The 16826-nt window shown below is 41.5% G+C and overlaps 1 protein-coding gene across 2 annotated transcripts in view; it reads left to right on the top strand.

The window, feature by feature from the left end:
- The first annotated feature begins 1368 nt into the window (after positions 1-1368).
- acsf2 (acyl-CoA synthetase family member 2) overlaps positions 1369-16826 on the top strand; it is a 60360-nt gene continuing 44902 nt past the window's right edge. The window contains exons 1-5 of one of the 2 annotated variants that reach the window (XM_042082733.1): positions 1378-1469; positions 1563-1727; positions 5688-5883; positions 7920-8048; positions 9327-9380. In XM_042082733.1, coding sequence (XP_041938667.1) covers positions 1618-1727; positions 5688-5883; positions 7920-8048; positions 9327-9380 — 489 coding nt within the window. In that variant the 5' untranslated portion in view covers positions 1378-1469; positions 1563-1617. Of the gene's footprint in view, positions 1728-5687; positions 5884-7919; positions 8049-9326; positions 9381-16826 lie in introns of both variants that reach the window. The other variant, XM_042082732.1, reaches the window with a different exon arrangement.

Raw genomic sequence — 16826 nt, 5'->3', positions numbered from 1 at the left:
TCTGGTTTGGTTCTTAACGGGAGCATTTACTGCCTGAAATATCCGATTTTGTTTACCACGCTCGGAGTTATAGTGCTGGCCTGATGGGTCGCCTATTTACACCGTTTCAACGGCACATGGACGGTTAGACCGAGAATTCTCGTCGTGAAATTAAAATTCCATTGGAGCTCCAAGCGGTTGTGTACACGCAGCCTTACAACACTGTTTACAGCTCCTCGAGTCACGGTAAAATGTCATTTTTGGTACATAGCTAATTTAGATACACCTATGTTGTGCGTGGTTGCGTTTCTATAGGAGTCCGCTGTCTTGGTTTGTATAGAAATGGATATTAAGTGACACATACACGCAAGACGGTGGAAATACGGGACCGGTGGAAATAGGGGGAGTTACGATAAGTAGACTATAATACAGTAAATAAACAAACAAATAAATAATAAATAATTAGGCTAAGTGAAATTTTCGGCGCGCGCTTTGCGCGCGCATTATAACTCTATATCATAGTACCACCAACAAATAAAAACTACTTTCACCCCTGCATGTAAGTGAGAGTGTTTGTGATGCTAGACCGTATATGGTTTGGTGTGGTTCTCTTCCAGCTGAATGTCAAAATGTACACATACACACATACATACACACCTACACACACACACACACACACACAGGAGAGAGAGATAAGTATATGTATTTGTGTACATTGAGCTGCCACACACAAATGCCACTTAGTTGTTTCACTTTGAACCATAATCATAATACCAATTACATTATTATTGTCATCAAACTGCCTTCAGCTACCTTTCAGCTTCGTCAATGAAAGCATAGTATGGCCTAAATCAATATTAAAGATAACAAAGAAAGAAGGTAAGCTATGCCTTTGCATAGAATTCAAAAACTCATGTACCAAATAATTATGATTTTCATTGTTTTTGTCAACGTGAGGACCATTCGCACATTCATTAGGCTATGCAATTAATTGTTTCAAAGACTATATTTATTTATTTATTTACCCAATTGATCCATAGTCTGCATGATTCAACACTGTCTACAATTAAACAAGTGCCCAAATCAAACATATTAGGCAAATATTAACAAATCACAAGATCCTGTAGGGTTTCGAGTCTGTTTGATATAAACTATGGCATACATTTAAGAACTTAATTGTTTTATCAAAAATACACTTTCCTCTTCCCTGCAAATGTTTTTTTTTTTCAGAAAAAACTCTTAACAAGCTGAAAATATTCTTCAGCAAATCGATGAATGCATGAATGTATGACTAGGCCAGGGGACTTTGGGAACCACTTGTAGGCTACCATACCAGTAACTATTCCGATTTTAATCTATAGAGGGGAGCAAGCGACTGTGCTTGGAACTCAAACAACTCAAAAGCGTCGTTGGTTGTCTCTACTCGTAGTCGTCTCGTCGGAAATATAGCAGGAACAGTTCTTTGCATCTTCGGCACAGATTCATTCTGCGTAAAGAAGATTTATCTGCACGTTCGGATATTCTGTCAAACATTGGCATACCAAAAGCTAGTTGTGGTTTACTGAAACATTGTTTTTGTTTAGGCTACGTTTTGGTAGATTTATTTTGCATCAAGTTGGGCGCACTGAGACTGCAGTCATGTCGATGAGGATTCTTCTAGGTTATTTTCGGTCTGGCGTTGCTGTTTCCAAGAAAGCCAAGGGTCTATCGAGACGGACAAACATATTTGTCTCTGGACAGCAGAGCTGGTACGATATGCAATATGGTATTTGGGAAACAGGCATCACACTCTAACCGAAAAAGTTTTTATATAGCCTATTTAACATGTTGAATATAGTAGCCTAATCTGATGAACCGTGCTTTAATGTACCCTACTTATTGCATTCTTTGAAAGAAGCGTTACTTCTGCACAACTTTATGCAAGAGCAGAAAAGCAAGTAGCCTAATTGGAGACAGAACTCTGCAGGAATTTCATGAAAACGAACACACGGTGTTGAGTGTATGGCTACACAAGTTCCAGCCCCAGCCATTGTAGGTTGCATAACAGGCTACTCGAGATGGAACATAGCTGACAGACAAACTCATACTTTAACAAGCTCGTTTTAAATATATGGAATGATTACACAACTAGGTAGAGGACAGCAGCCTCCAAGAAAGTGAATGAATTTCTGTAACCGTGATGACGAGTGGGAATGAATCAATTTTTCTATAGCCTAATTTCTTTATGTAGTAGCCTAGGCTTTTGGCTCCTTACTAGGCTACTTGTATCTTTAGTTTGGGCTTTCGTATTTTGCAGGGAAGTAGGCTACAAAAGTACAATAGTCATGGTAGTAGTATATGAACATGCCCCCACCAACGCACACACAAATATAGACAATACTCAAACGCGCATGCGCAAATTTAGCAGCTGGGATTTTAATCAAGGATCTTTGATGACAGCCTTGGTTTGCAAGATACCCTCACTTTTGAAAACAAAAGCTGTAAAGACTACAACTTCCAGAAACCCCATACTGAAAACCTATTAGGCTATAGCCTACACCACTTGTGGTGTGGTGTATGGCATCACTAATACGTCTTTACAACTGAACCCCTTCCCATAGCCTACTATAGCATTGCATTGCTCGACTTTTTACCTTCCTTGCTGTGTCCCTGTTTTCTATTTCTGCACCATGTTTTCAGAACTGCACCCTGTAGGCCATCTTATGGTGATTATTCACTCAGCAATGTGTGGCGGTCACATGATTATTTTCTAATTGGATTATTATTAGGCTACAGTGCATGAAAATGCACTGTACTGTTCTTCCTAGGCAACAACAACTTTTTCTTCTTATTATTATTATTCCGCTTAGCACTTTTTCCATACGCAATTTCTCTTGAACAGTTTAACTTAGAAACTTTGTTCAAACTTTGTAACGTAGGTCTTAAAACGGAGCAGGTTATGTCTTTTCAACTTTGAAACTTTTATACTTTTTAAACTATTAAAGAAAAACTTTTTAAAAATCCCCATAGACTTAACATTACCGATTATGACATCATAATACAGCCATTAAGCAATTAGAATCCTATGGCAGGTGTTCAGGCCACCTGCAGCCTCAGGCTTTAAGCATACAATCTGGGTCAATTAAGACTACACATCCTATTCAACTGTTTCCTCTGCCCAAAACTGTTTCAAAATAAAAGTCCTCACTACAATAATCCACTGTTAAACAATGTAACCCATTAAACTACTGAACTTTTTACATTCAACTTTTAAACGGTCTACTTTTAGACTATCATTAAACTATCTATCTATTAAACTAGCTGTCTATCAACAACTTTTAACTTGTCATCAACTATGTCAACACTTGTCATCAACTATGACTCCTACCCACTGTAGCTAGTTAGCATGGTTAACATAGTTAGTATTGTTAACATGCTAGTTAGCATAACTACTAAAAATGATTAGCTAGGTTAGCTAAGTCACATGGTTAGCATAGTTAACATTGTTAGCATGCTAGTTAGCATAACTACTAAAAATGATTAGCTAGGTTAGCTAAGTCACATGGTTAGCATAGTTAGCATGTCGGTCCCCGTGCACAGGGATTATTTGTCATATTATTAATCACATATGATTATTTGTGAAATTGTGCAAACAGGCGCAACACATTTGAAAAGGAAGGACTGGTAGCATGCAAGCTCACGGGAAAGATTGATTTAAGAACGTTATCACAAAGTGTGTGGCTGTGGCGCGGGCGGAAGACAGCGACAATTGGCAGGGGAGGGTCATGTCTTTTTTAACAATTCTGTCGGAGGGTCATTGAACAATTTCTAGCAGGCAAGAGAGGGTCATGCAACTTCCAACTGAAGCACTCAAAATTCCTCCGGTGGCCCCTTCGATAAATAACGAACAGTCCCTAGATTGCTGCTGGGCTATAGCCTATGTCTTGGTTCTGTTAACAACTCATTGTCAAACGCATAGCCTATCTCGCGGTTGCATCTATTACAAACAAACATGCAATGTGAACGTCTGGGATTGGGGAGAGCACTAAATGCTCTACTTAATAAGCACAAAGTCAAATCTTTAAATGAAAAACACTCTTTAATAATCCAAAAAAACAAACCGCTAATGAAGTAAACTTGTGACCATCAAAAATCGTTTATCGCTTGTAACTCCGTGATACCAGGACGCAACAGGAAGGCATTTGGCTGAGCAACGGAGGTTAATATGCTGCATGTTTTGTCCAAATGATGACTGTCTATCATCATTGCACTCGGAGAAAACCGGAATGTTTCATTCGTCCCCCGTTTCAATCGTCCCGGTTGTACCTACTCAAAACGCAGATAGAACCTTATTATTCTAAGGTAGCGAAATAGCGTTCAGCATGATTCATGCCCAATTAATTCCCCCTGTTAAAGTGTTTGCCTTTGTAGTTTGGTTTCGTGATAGCCTATGATAAACGGCTTATGGCCAAATATGTGAAAACGTTAAAATACAGTACGTGATAAATCACTTTGGAGGGTCATAGAAAAATGTATTGCTGGCGAGGGAGGGTCACGTCTTTTTGGACTAATGCTCCCAAAACTCCTCCGGTAGCCCCTTAAATAAATAACGAACAGTCCCTAATGAAGTAAACTTGTGACCATCAAAAATTGTTTATCGCCTGTAACTCCGTGATAACAGGACGTAACAGGAAGGCATTTGGCTGAGCAACGGAGGTTAATATGCTCTATATTTTGTCCAAATGATGTCTGTCTATCATCGTTGCACTCGGAGATAACCAGAATGTTTAATTTGTCCTGCGTCTCTACGGCTGCAAACGGGATTCACTCGCAGTTAACCAAATATTTCTTTATTAGGGCAGGGCAGGCATATTTCTGGCTATTACATTATTTCTAAACCAGTCTGCTAAAGTCTGTAGTGAAGTCTGTGTAGGGTTTTCCAGGCTCCATTTCTTTTTACGAGACACCCTGCTCACTTGAGCCATCTACCGGTTGTTGCAGCGTCTCACTGGAAAAATACAAATTAAAGTCGCGTGATACCGTGTGATCCCACGCGCGGACCGCGAGTGAAGCTGGCCAAGGCGAAGCACTGCCCACTGTAAGTTAGCTAAGTCACATAGTTAACATTGACAAGCCGAGGTGAGCTATGAGACATACATTCACACTCGGTATCATGTTTCAACACACTTTAGGTCAAAATCACACCGGAATTATCCTTTAACTAAGTAACTTGGTTAGCATTATTATCTTTGTTAACATAGTTAACATAACTGCTAGCAAACATTAGAGCCATTCCAACTGTCAGTTATCGTCAACTATCTACTTAAATAATTTAACCATTTAAACTATCCACCTATTTAACTGTTCAGTCATTCCAACTATATTAAACCTCATCTACCTAGCAACCAATATAGTTTGTTTTTACTCTATGATATTTTACCTCATATTTTTGCATTTTCATGCACTGTATTTCCTTCAGGAAATACTTTTCTAGTTATTATTATTATTATTATTATTATTATTATTATTTTGATGATGATGATTATGAGATGCCCAGTGATTATTAGCAATCACCAGAGTTTAAAAAAAAAAAAAAAATACCAAATTGATGATCAAAGGGGGCGTGCCTGAACAACATTGCCTAACAACACCACCTGACAACGCTGCCAATCAAAGTTACCCGTGTCTGTCATCTCCTTTACGGTGCGTCTCTCTCCGTTCCATCCTAGCGCCATCCATGTGGACCACCCTCCCGTGGAGCCGACCCTGACCACCAGCTATGCCCACGGGACGTCCACCCGCTCCTTGATGTCCAGCACCGTTGGTGAGGCCCTACAGGCCGCCGCGGAGAGGTACCCAGAGCGCGAGGCCATGGTCTTCATGCAGGACGGCATCCGGAAGACCTTCGCCCAGTTCCAACAGGACGTGAGTGGTGCACCTCTGCTCCTGGCTTCCTGTCTCACAGACAGGAAGTGATGCGTGATGCGGCTGGTGAATCTGTTGATTGTCAGCTTTTGGAGGGTGGGGTGTGCCTGTGCACTCTCATCTCTCATACTTTCAGATCTTGTTTATGGTTCCGTTTTGCTCAGGGTCAGGCAAAAAGAGGAAAGGAAGCCACCACATCACATGCTGGCAGCAGACTTGTCGTACAGCAGAAGCAAAGGATGTGGTCAAAAAAGTGGCATGCTTTTTTGTTCCCTTAGTGTGGAACTCATGATCATGGTGTGTTATTGCTCTGTACTCTGCCCAAACAGAGGGCCAGAATGCTGCCTCAGTGCTTCCATTCAGATAGGATGCCGGTATTGAGGAATCGAAGACACGTCACATTTAGTTTGATACACAGAAGCATGCTATCTTTGAAAGTTAGATACGTCACTATTGCAGGAAGCTACAACGCCTATTAGCCTTAGAGTGATAGTGGACAGGTAATGTTTGCAGGGCAAAGATCCTGTAGTTCCTCCTCGAATGATCACAGCCAGTAGCATGGGACAGGCCAGGCGTCAGGCCACCGTATGTCAAGTGACATCACAATCTATCATGAACTTTCTTCTGATTTCAACATGGACCAGACGACAGAAACGCTCTTTGACCAGCTTATCGATTTTTTTTTTTAATCAAAATGACAATTTGAACTAATTAGCTAATCTTGCGACTCTGTGAATCTTGCTTGCGACTCTGTCCTAATGGTTAATCTTGTCACATCTGTGATTTTTATATTCATGTCATCCTCCTTGTGTGACAGACAGTGAAGCTCACCTATCAGGAGCGCTGTATTTCTCATGCACTAGGCATGCTCGCCAATCAGAAGTGGCCCAACTTAATACAATATTTGGAATATTAAACTGAAGGTTGACTTTCAGGAAAAATTACATCAAATCAAATCACAATCATAATACCTGTCAGAGAAATGAGCAATTAGGCAGCCGTAACAGCAACCCTAATTGGACCTCACTAGCAATAAAACAGAAATCTACTTTATGTCCATGCTGCATAAGGGTGACCAGTGAGGTTAAACATTCATTCAGATATAGTCACGGGAGCTTAGATCTGTCAATGGTGACCATGGTGATTACAAAGTCCAGGCTTTTTGGGCAAGAGACACATGTGCAGTCACATCTGAGGAGGAGACACACACACACACACACTGACCTTTCTTTGGAACTGCCTTAAGTGATATTTCTGGAATTTGTCAGGTGTCAGATTAGGGTTTGACATTCTGATTTTGATAGATGGATATGGATGCAGTCTGTGGAACTTATAGGAGCTCCCCAAGGCACAGTGATTAGCAGTGAAATCTCAGCACACAGACACACACACACACACACACACACACACACACACGCATATGCACAAACATAATTTCCCCTTGACATAAAGTGTAGTCAATGGGCTGCACTTGAAAACAAATCTATGTGGTTGTATTTGTGCATTGTAAATTAATAGAACTATTCTGATGATCTAAATACAGCATTACAGTCTGAAGTAGATGACAGCTGGATTGAGTAAGTGCCCCTACAAACAACTACCAGCTGGCTCGTAGGAAAATTGTCAGACTAAATGGCCGAATATTCTGTGTCATTTTATAATTCACTTCAGTTATCCATATGTTTTGTATCCAGCGAGTTGTCCCAAACCCAAAGTGAGCAAACCCAAGAACAGGACCTGAGATGACTTGACATGACTTGACATATTAGGTAGCTTATCTGCTAAATATGCTTCTTTTGTTTGTTTGTTTGTTTTTAGGGGCAGTCATGGCCTACTGGTTAGGGCTTCGGGCTTGTAACCGGAGGATCCCCGACCAGTAGGAATGGCTGAAGTGCCCTTGAGCAAAGCACCTAAACCCTCACTGCTCCCGAGCGCCACTGTAGCAAGGCAGCTCACTGCTCCGGGTTAGTGTGTGCTTCACCTCACTGTGTGTTCACTGTGTGCTGAGTGTGCGTGTGTGTGCCCATGTATCACAGGTGGACCAGGCTGCGGCAGGTCTTTTGGCACTCGGGATGAAGAGAGGTGACAGACTTGGCATGTGGGGTCCCAACACGTACGAGTGGATCCTCATGCAATTCGCTACAGCCAAAGCTGGCATCATCCTGGTGAGATGGAATCACCGTGGCGCTGTCCAATCAGCCAAGCTGTGTGGGGCAAATATGTAACTGTGAGGGGGGTAAATATGTAACTGGGTGGGGGTAAATATGTAACTTTTTCAGTTTTGGGTTGCAGGCAGCAGGGTTAGAACAGCGTTGGTGAATGTGACGCACTTGGTTTATGAGCAACTATTTCATTACTGTAAAGACTTAGAGAAAAAAACACTTAACATACATACATAAATATGTTGTTGTGAATAATGCATTGCCAAGTGGTACAGTATATTGCAATTGTATTCGGACACTGTTACAACTCAAGGACATGGGGGGCAGTTGCAAGAAAGGTTACTGCATTCAGATGCAAATTAGAGAAAAAAAGCACATGCTCTTAAGTGTATGTTGCATATGTTATACAATGTTACATCTGATATTTGCAACAACGCAAAATAGGCTTACAAAACTTGCGGTACAACAGTATCTGCTTTCCCCAATCGTGTCCACATCTGTTGATCAGAATGTTCATTTCATAGGATCTCACCCTCATTTAAGAAACAAACGTAGGTCTACGACATAAAACAGGCGTAGGACAGACGTACACTCATTTCCACGGAAAGCATGGCATTTATCAATCTGAACATGAACTGTGGCTACGCTCGAATCTCATGTCGAGCAAAGTCCTTTTAAGCAAGTCCCTCACCTTGAAGCATGTACTGTATATAGAAGATAAATCGTAACTTGAAGATAAGTATATTATAAGTATATAGTATATATAAGTATATATACTTATACTTACTGTTGTGTATTGAAATACTTTCAGCTCAAGTGCTTTTAACACCATGTCTTATTCTCTACACCTGACTATCATATGCATTTGTCATGTTTACAGACCTTACTGTCCTGTATTGACCCTAGGCAGATGGGTCAGGCCCTTCAGTCGTGGATCTGCTCGAGGTTTCTTCCTATATGTATCTCCGATTCTAGGGAGTTTTTCCTCGCCCCTGTTACCCATGGGCCTCTCTCTTTCTTTTCTTTTCTTCCTTTCTTTCCTTTTTCTCTGATTGCCTACATTCTGTAAAGCGCCATGATACATGTGTAATGTTTTGGCGCTCTATAAGCACAATAAATTGAATTGAAAAATTGAAATAAGATGAGCTGGACATCAGAGTTTGCCCATCTGGTGTCTGTTTTCTCAGAAGACCAGTGTTGTTGGGAAATGCTCTGTTTCGTCTCTGCATTCGAGGTGATAAGGCCCCCCATCATTGAACTTCAGTCTTTTCCCTTCTCTAGGTGGCGGTCAACCCAGCCTATCAGCTGCAGGAGGTGGAGTTTGCACTCAGGAAGGTAGACACGTAGACACACACACACACAAACACACACACACACACACACACACACACAGCCCCCCATCTGACCCTGCCCACACACACACACACTTTGGGAGAAAGAAGAAAACACTCCTGTACTGTACATTATAACACATGCAGGTACAAACCCCTACAAAAACCATCATGGACTTCAATTATGAATTGTTATCAGTTATGGCCAGCAGTCACACTCTCATTCTCAGTGTGTGAGCATGTGAACCAGGAAGTTAACATGGCAGATGTTAACCTTTTGGCAGTTTGGCGGTTAGCATGCTGTAATTCAATGGAATGTGTGTGTGTGTGTTCAAACACTTCCCTACTTAAGCCACACCTGCACAAGCAGCTCACTAATCAGTCCCTCAGATCTGTTCTGCAGCTTTGTGGCGCACTGCTTTCACCTCCAGGCGCCGGAATTCAACTGTTGGAATGCTGATGGAACTGTTGGAACCCTATGGAATGATGCGTCTGACCGTTGCAAATGCGCTTCACGTGAACCAGGAAGTTAACATGGCAGATATGCCTTTTGGCAGTTAACATGGCAGATGTGCTTTGTCAAAGCCACTCCTCTCTGAAAGGGGATATTCTTGTTAGGGGGAAAGAAACATATTATCACTGAGTAGTATCTATAGTACTCCCCTACCAACATGCACACACACACACACACACAGTAGTCTCTATAATGAGCCCCTATCAACACATGCACAAACACACACACACATACACACACAGAAATGACCATTGCTATTTACTACACAAACACTTCCCTACTTAAGCCACACCTGCACAAGCAGCTCACTAATCAGTCCCTCAGATCTGTTCTGCAGCTTTGTCCCCCTAGAGGCCTGTTTAGAGTGGCGCACTGCTTTCACCTCCAGGCGCCGGAATTCAACTGTTGGAATGCTGATGGAACTGTTGGAACCCTATGGAATGATGCGTCTGACCCGTTGCAATGCGCTTTACATTTATAAAAGCGGGGTGCAAATAGAAGGGAAAGCTAGGCTTTTAAAAATGTGAGACACTCAAAGTTAAAATAGATCAACTTTTTAGGTTAGCGATTTTATCCGCAGTGGGTCGTTGCTTAGCTGAGCTAAGTCATGGAGCTAGCTATTTAGCTAAATATAATGTATATAATATAATGTACACCCATTTCTACCTTGCATGGTTTTAACACTCACTACTTACCATTACCATGTGTAATGTCCGCCAAAAAATCAATTCATACTCCACATTCCATAAAAGATGGGGGCAGTATACAGTACCTCCAGAAAGTGAGTTGGTTTACCCTAGAGTAACAACTGAGAAACGTGTATTGCAGTTTGGCTGGTGGTTATGTTGCCCGCATAGTGCCTCCCATGGCCGAAACTGGTATTATGACACCTGTCGGGTTGTGGCTAGTGATTTAGCATGCTAATTCAGGTTGATATCTCTGCAGCACTATACCTTGTACTTTTTTTAATGACATCATTGCCCTTATTTCTTCTCATTCTTTTGATGCGTGTAGTAGAGGGTGACAATTTTTCGGGACTCCCGCGGGTCACGGTATTCCCGCGGGAGTCCTGCGGTACGGGAGTAAATTTCACTGTTGGTAACGTGATAGAGACGGGACGGGCATAAATGAACGGGAGTGGGCGGGAGGGGAACGGAGCCAGAGATTAACTTAAAACATGCGGTGAGTGCACCCAAAGATTAAATCAATTATGGCAAGCCGTTCAGGACATAACGTCTGTCAAAATAACGTCTTCACGTGTAGATTTTTTACTTCTTCAGGAGTAAAAAATAGACGTCTGAGCGTCAGACGTCATATTTTTACGTGTGCCACGCGCAAAAACTTTGCGTCTGAAGTCAGAAGTAAAAAAAGGACGACTGGATGATTTGCTGCAATGCCAGAGCCTATGTGCCAGAGTAGACACAGCATTGGCTGCTGGAATTGAAACAGGAAATGCAGCCGCTATAGTTGCAGTAGAAGAAACAAGATGCCAGAGCAATGTGCAGCATATTCCTGCTCAAATCGGCGGACCATCGCAAACAGGGCTCGGGGGATTACTTTCCACAAGTAAGATTTAACATTATCGTACTATTGGTTGTATTTTGTGAATGCAATATTACCAGAGAGTTGAAAAGGAGCAAGAATCTTTGTTATTACTGTATGTAAATCGTAGCCAGCTAGCTAGGCTACTTGCTAGGTGTTCACCCAGCTATGAACTGAGACTTGATAAGTCATATTCCATAACACTGACATACATTACCATGGACACAAGAATGCTATTGTAGAAATTAATCAAATATTACTAGTATAACATTGGCCGGCGAATTTTACACAAGTGGTACAGACTGTAGCCTATTATTGGGCAGTTGCTACTTGTAGCTTAGCTAGTAATACGTGTGTTGGTGGTAGCTTCACTATTTCCTAAATAAAGTAACTTTTCAATAGCTTAACTTCTTTATATGAAGTAGCTTTGCCAAACAAGCTACACTTTTCTTGTCATGTGAAATTAGCACAATTTAAAGTAGCTTCCTATGTAGTGAACTAGCCTACTGCTTTGTTTGTGTTACTAAGCTTGCTACATTTGACTGGGGTTGTAGTTTTGTGTAGTGTTTTATTCATGGCAGAGTAACTGATAGTTTCGCTCACTAAAATTCCTAGTAGCTTGCCCAACACTGTATTATTCACATGTAATTCACCCTAACAAAAATAACATGCATCTCCAATCCCCACTACATTGCACATATCTGTACATGTTGTTCATATTACATGTCCATATTTATTCTGCTCTTCTAAGGTTACTGCTAATACATAGCCGTGCGAGGGGCTGGATAATCAGTTGTCTTTCAAATTCCCTCTGCACGCAATAGGATATTTGTTTTCAAGTAGCAGGGAATTCAAGCCAAACCGTTGCAACTCTGCCATCAATCATTATGTTAAGCCCACCAAACGACTCTATACACGATTTCAATGTCCTGATTAAGTTTCGATTTCTGGAGCTCACAAGCCAACGGAGAGTTGCTAGACTAGCCCTGGCAGCTGCCGCTAGGGGCGCGTCTAGATTTCTAGGCTAGCTAATACACTGCACATACTTATATTTAATTTATGCTACTCTAAACCACCTTCTGAAAACAACTGTACACTGTCTACACTGCACTATATCTTTTGTCTGTCCATGCACCAACTACTTTGTATATCACATTGCACTTTTCTGCTTTTTTGCACTTCTGGTTAGACACAAACTGCATTTTGTTGTCTCTGTTCTTGGACTCTGCACAATGCCAATAAAGTTGAATCTAATCTAATCTAATCTAATCACCTGCATTCGCCACTCTGTCTCCCATTTTCCCATTGTCTGGATGACTCGGTCCTCTTTTATGGAGTTTACCCAGTTTCATTATGTACTGCCACCTGCTGTCTGTAGCACTTTTGTTCACAGTCTAAGTGTATCTAAGCAATTTTTGCAAGGTGGACTGGGAACATACAAAATTACATGCACCAGTTGTGCATGTACTGTCACCAGCATGACAGTAACCTCTGTCTCACTGAGCCTGTGAAGACACTCCTAGATTCTTTACTGATTGCATTGAACAGGGCTGATCTCAGCCGTTTTTAAAATGTTTCTTAATTCCTCTTTATTTGATCTCCTCATTGGGGCTGGAACCTGTGAACTGTGAATAACACATGCTGGCCTTTTTGTCTTGTATTAATGAACTGTTACACTTAAATGCCAAAAACCAATGTCTGTTTTTTAACGATCAGAAACAAACCAACAAACTTGCACTTTTCAATGTTTATGGAACTTTTCTAACAGATATTGAACCCAGTTACACCATTTCCTTTACTTATTCCAAACCAATGTCTGTTTATCAAACTTTATTTTTGATGGCACTGAACTTAAATATGAAAACACTTGAAAATGTTTATGGAATTTTTCTGTCAACTGTGAACGACATTTAACTCATTACAACTTGTATCAAACCAGTTTTTGTCTATGCTGTCAAACATTATGGATTATGTTTCCAGTTTTGATCTGGGATGTCATCACTTTATATGATATACAGTATCAGAATATTCTATTACTGTTAAGCCACTATGAATATTAAAATACACACAACCATGTTTCCTGTATCAGCTCTTCTACTCTGAGTCAATTTACTCAGGTTTGTCACTCAACCACGTAGCCTACTTGGAATAGCCTACCCCTCAGGTGTCTGAATGGCTGATCTCACACTCGATCAGTAGGAAAAATGTGGGTAGGGGAAGTGGTTGAGCACTGCTCTTCAATGCCCACATCCACGGCTGAAGTGCCCTTGAGCAAGGCACCTAACCCCCTCACTGCTCCCCGAGCGAGTTGGGCAGTTTTCACACCCTCTACAGGGCTTTCCGGTCATTGGCAGAGCAGTTGCCATACCAAAAAGGTGATGAAGGTGGAGCTCATAAATCAAATATTCAGTCACAGTCTAGCAGATGCCCTGCAGTAATGCAATGTAGAGCTACACCTTCCTCAGTTCCAGGGGTGTCAGGAGACCGTTCAGCTCATTCGTGGTAGTCCTTGAGCAAGGCAGTTGTTCTGGGGAGATATAAAATAAATAAATGAATAAAAAGGGATTGGAGATGCATGTTATTTTTGTTAGGGTGAATTACATGTGAATAATACAGTGTTGGGCAAGCTACTTGGGAATTGTAGTGAGCTAAACTATCAGTTACTCTGCCATGAATAAAACTTCACTACACAAAACTACCACCCCAGTCAAATGTAGCAAACTTAGTAACACAAACAAAGCAGTAGGCTAGTTCACTACATAGGAAGCTACTTTAAATTGTGCTAATTTCACATGACAAAAGTGTAGCTTGTTTGGCCAAGCTACTTCATATAAGTTAAGCTATTGAAAAGTTACTTTATTCAGGAAATAGTGAAGCTACCACCATTCAGGAAATAGTGAAGCTACCACCAACAACTAGCTAAACTACAAGTAGCAACTGCCCGATAATAGGCTACAGTCTGTGCCACTTGTGTAAAATTCGCCGGCCAATGTTATATTAGTAATATTTGATTCATTTCTACAATAGCATTCTTGTGTCAGTTGTAATGTAAGTCAGTGTTATGGAATATGACTTATCAAGTCTCAGTTCATAGCCAGGTGAACACCTGAACACCTAGCAAGTAGCCTAGCTAGCTGGCTACGATTTAGATACAGTAATAAAAAAAGATCCTTGCTCCTTTTCAACTCTGGTAATATTGCATTCACAAAATACAACCAATAGTACGATAATGTTAAATCTTACTTGTGAAAAGTAATCCCCCCAAGCCCTGTTTGCGATGGTCCGCCGATTTGAGCAGGAATATGCTGCACATTGCTCTGGCATCTTGTTTCTTCTGCTGCAACTATAGCTGCTCCATTTCCTGTTTCCAGCAACCAATGCTGTGTCTACTCTGGCACAAAGGCTCTGGCATTGCAGCAAATCACCCAGACGTAATTTTTTTTACTTCTGACGTCAGACGCAAAGTTTTTGCGCGTGGCACGCGTAAAAATATGACGTCTGACGCTCAGACGTCTATTTTTTACTCCTGAAGTAAAAAATTTACACGTGGAGGCGTTATTTTGACAGACGTTATGTCCTGAACGGCTTGCCATAATCAATCAGCGTCAGTGACTACACCTAAAACTGAAGGTGTTTCTATTGCTATATCAACGTGAGCTAATCGCTAACGTGATATGAAATGCTAGTTTTTGTAACGGCAGGAATAAACACACATGGTAACAAAATCAATCTAAACATGTGTAGCTTTACTCAACACATTAACACTATGATACAGTGTAATTGTCAAGTTGTATGGCTCACTGTGTTCAAAGTCGATCTTAATAACCCTTGTCACCTCGACTAGCCTATGTGGTGGTTGTTATGGGAAACTTGCTAATAAATGGCAATGCAGCTTAACTGTAGTGAAGTTCGCAAGATTGGAAAGAGGAAATAGCGTTTACATTTCTATTTAAATTATAGCCTTTCTAATGCACTTTTGTGCGTTTTAAATCCAAAATAAGATGGAATGTATGGAGACTGTTATTAACTTTAGAGGCCTATCTACAATTGAAACAATCTGTAGCCTATGACGCAAATAAGCCTCATGTCCGGTCAATGTCTGCTTTAGCCTATTGTTGACAGCAGGGTTTTTTTACGATTTAAAATGATACTTTCTAGATTTTAATGGGCCATGTTGAAGAGCTGATGTCCGTTATTGTTCAGCAAATATACATTCATGTCCCTTGCATTTTGCAACTGTGAGGTCCATGGTAGGCGCCTGACAGAAATATTGTTTCATTTTGCGAGTGATATCCACGTTCTGGCGGTGTTCTATATGTGCACAGAAGGAGTTCATAAGCTATATAAGGTTTTAGCTAGGCCTATTACCCTACATAAATTGTCACTATGCTGGTGACCAAAATAAAATCTCCTACAACCTACCCTTTGGGAACCAATGCTTTAGACAACATAGGGAACGAAACGGGAGTGGGACGGGATTCGGGAGCCTTTCTCTCGGGATTTTGCAGGACAGGATTTTTTTTTTTTGGGGGGGGGGGGGCAGTCACGTGATCGGGATATGACTGGAGTATTTGTGTGGGCTCGGGATGGGACGAGAGTGAAAATTGATTCCCGTGTCACCCTCTAGCGTGTAGCTCATTTTTTGGATATTTTTACCTGAAGCACAGAAACGGGACGCCAACCACAGTGTGCAGTGCATCAGCACCTCAACGGCACGGAATGTTACCTCAAACACAGAGATTGCATTTGTGAGTCCCATCCCACCCACTCAACCAGCTAGACCTCCAGCCGAGAGGAAGATGGCTGGGCGCAAACCACAGGTGAAATGGCCTGGTGCGGCTGAAAGGAAGCTGTGGGAGACTGTCAACACCGACCTTGCAAAGTCCCTTGAGCCGCTAAAAGGCACAGCTGAAAAGAAGTTGGAGAGTATGGGAAACCTGATTTACCAGTATGGAGTGGAACGGTTCAGGGTTAAAGAACAGAAGAGCAGAGAGCAAGTCCCAGTGGTGGTTACATCGAGGAGACAGCAGGAGATAAAACGTCTGGTCCAGGAGAGGAGAAAGCTCAAGAAGCTATGGAGAAAGTCCACAGACGTTGAAAAGGAAGGCATCAACGCACTTCAAATGGGCATTAAAATGCGACTAACATCTCTACGCAAAGCGGAGACCTTGAGGAAATGCAGAAGGAAGAAGGAACGCACTAGAACAAGGTTCTACAAGGATCCCTACGCATTCCTAAAAGGCCTGTTCTCAAGCGAGAAAAGTGGATCCCTTAAAACAACTAAAACAGACCTGGAGGACCACTTCAGGAGCATACACTCTGATCCAAAGCGGTATGAACATCTCACAATCCCCTCGGACATCCTGCCAATCTTGCCCCCAAAACATCAGTGTG

The sequence above is a fragment of the Alosa sapidissima genome, chromosome 24 (assembly GCF_018492685.1).
Source record: "Alosa sapidissima isolate fAloSap1 chromosome 24, fAloSap1.pri, whole genome shotgun sequence".
NCBI lineage: Eukaryota > Metazoa > Chordata > Actinopteri > Clupeiformes > Clupeidae > Alosa > Alosa sapidissima.
Note: the sequence above shows the minus strand (reverse complement) of the source record. Positions and strands in the feature narration are given on the sequence as shown.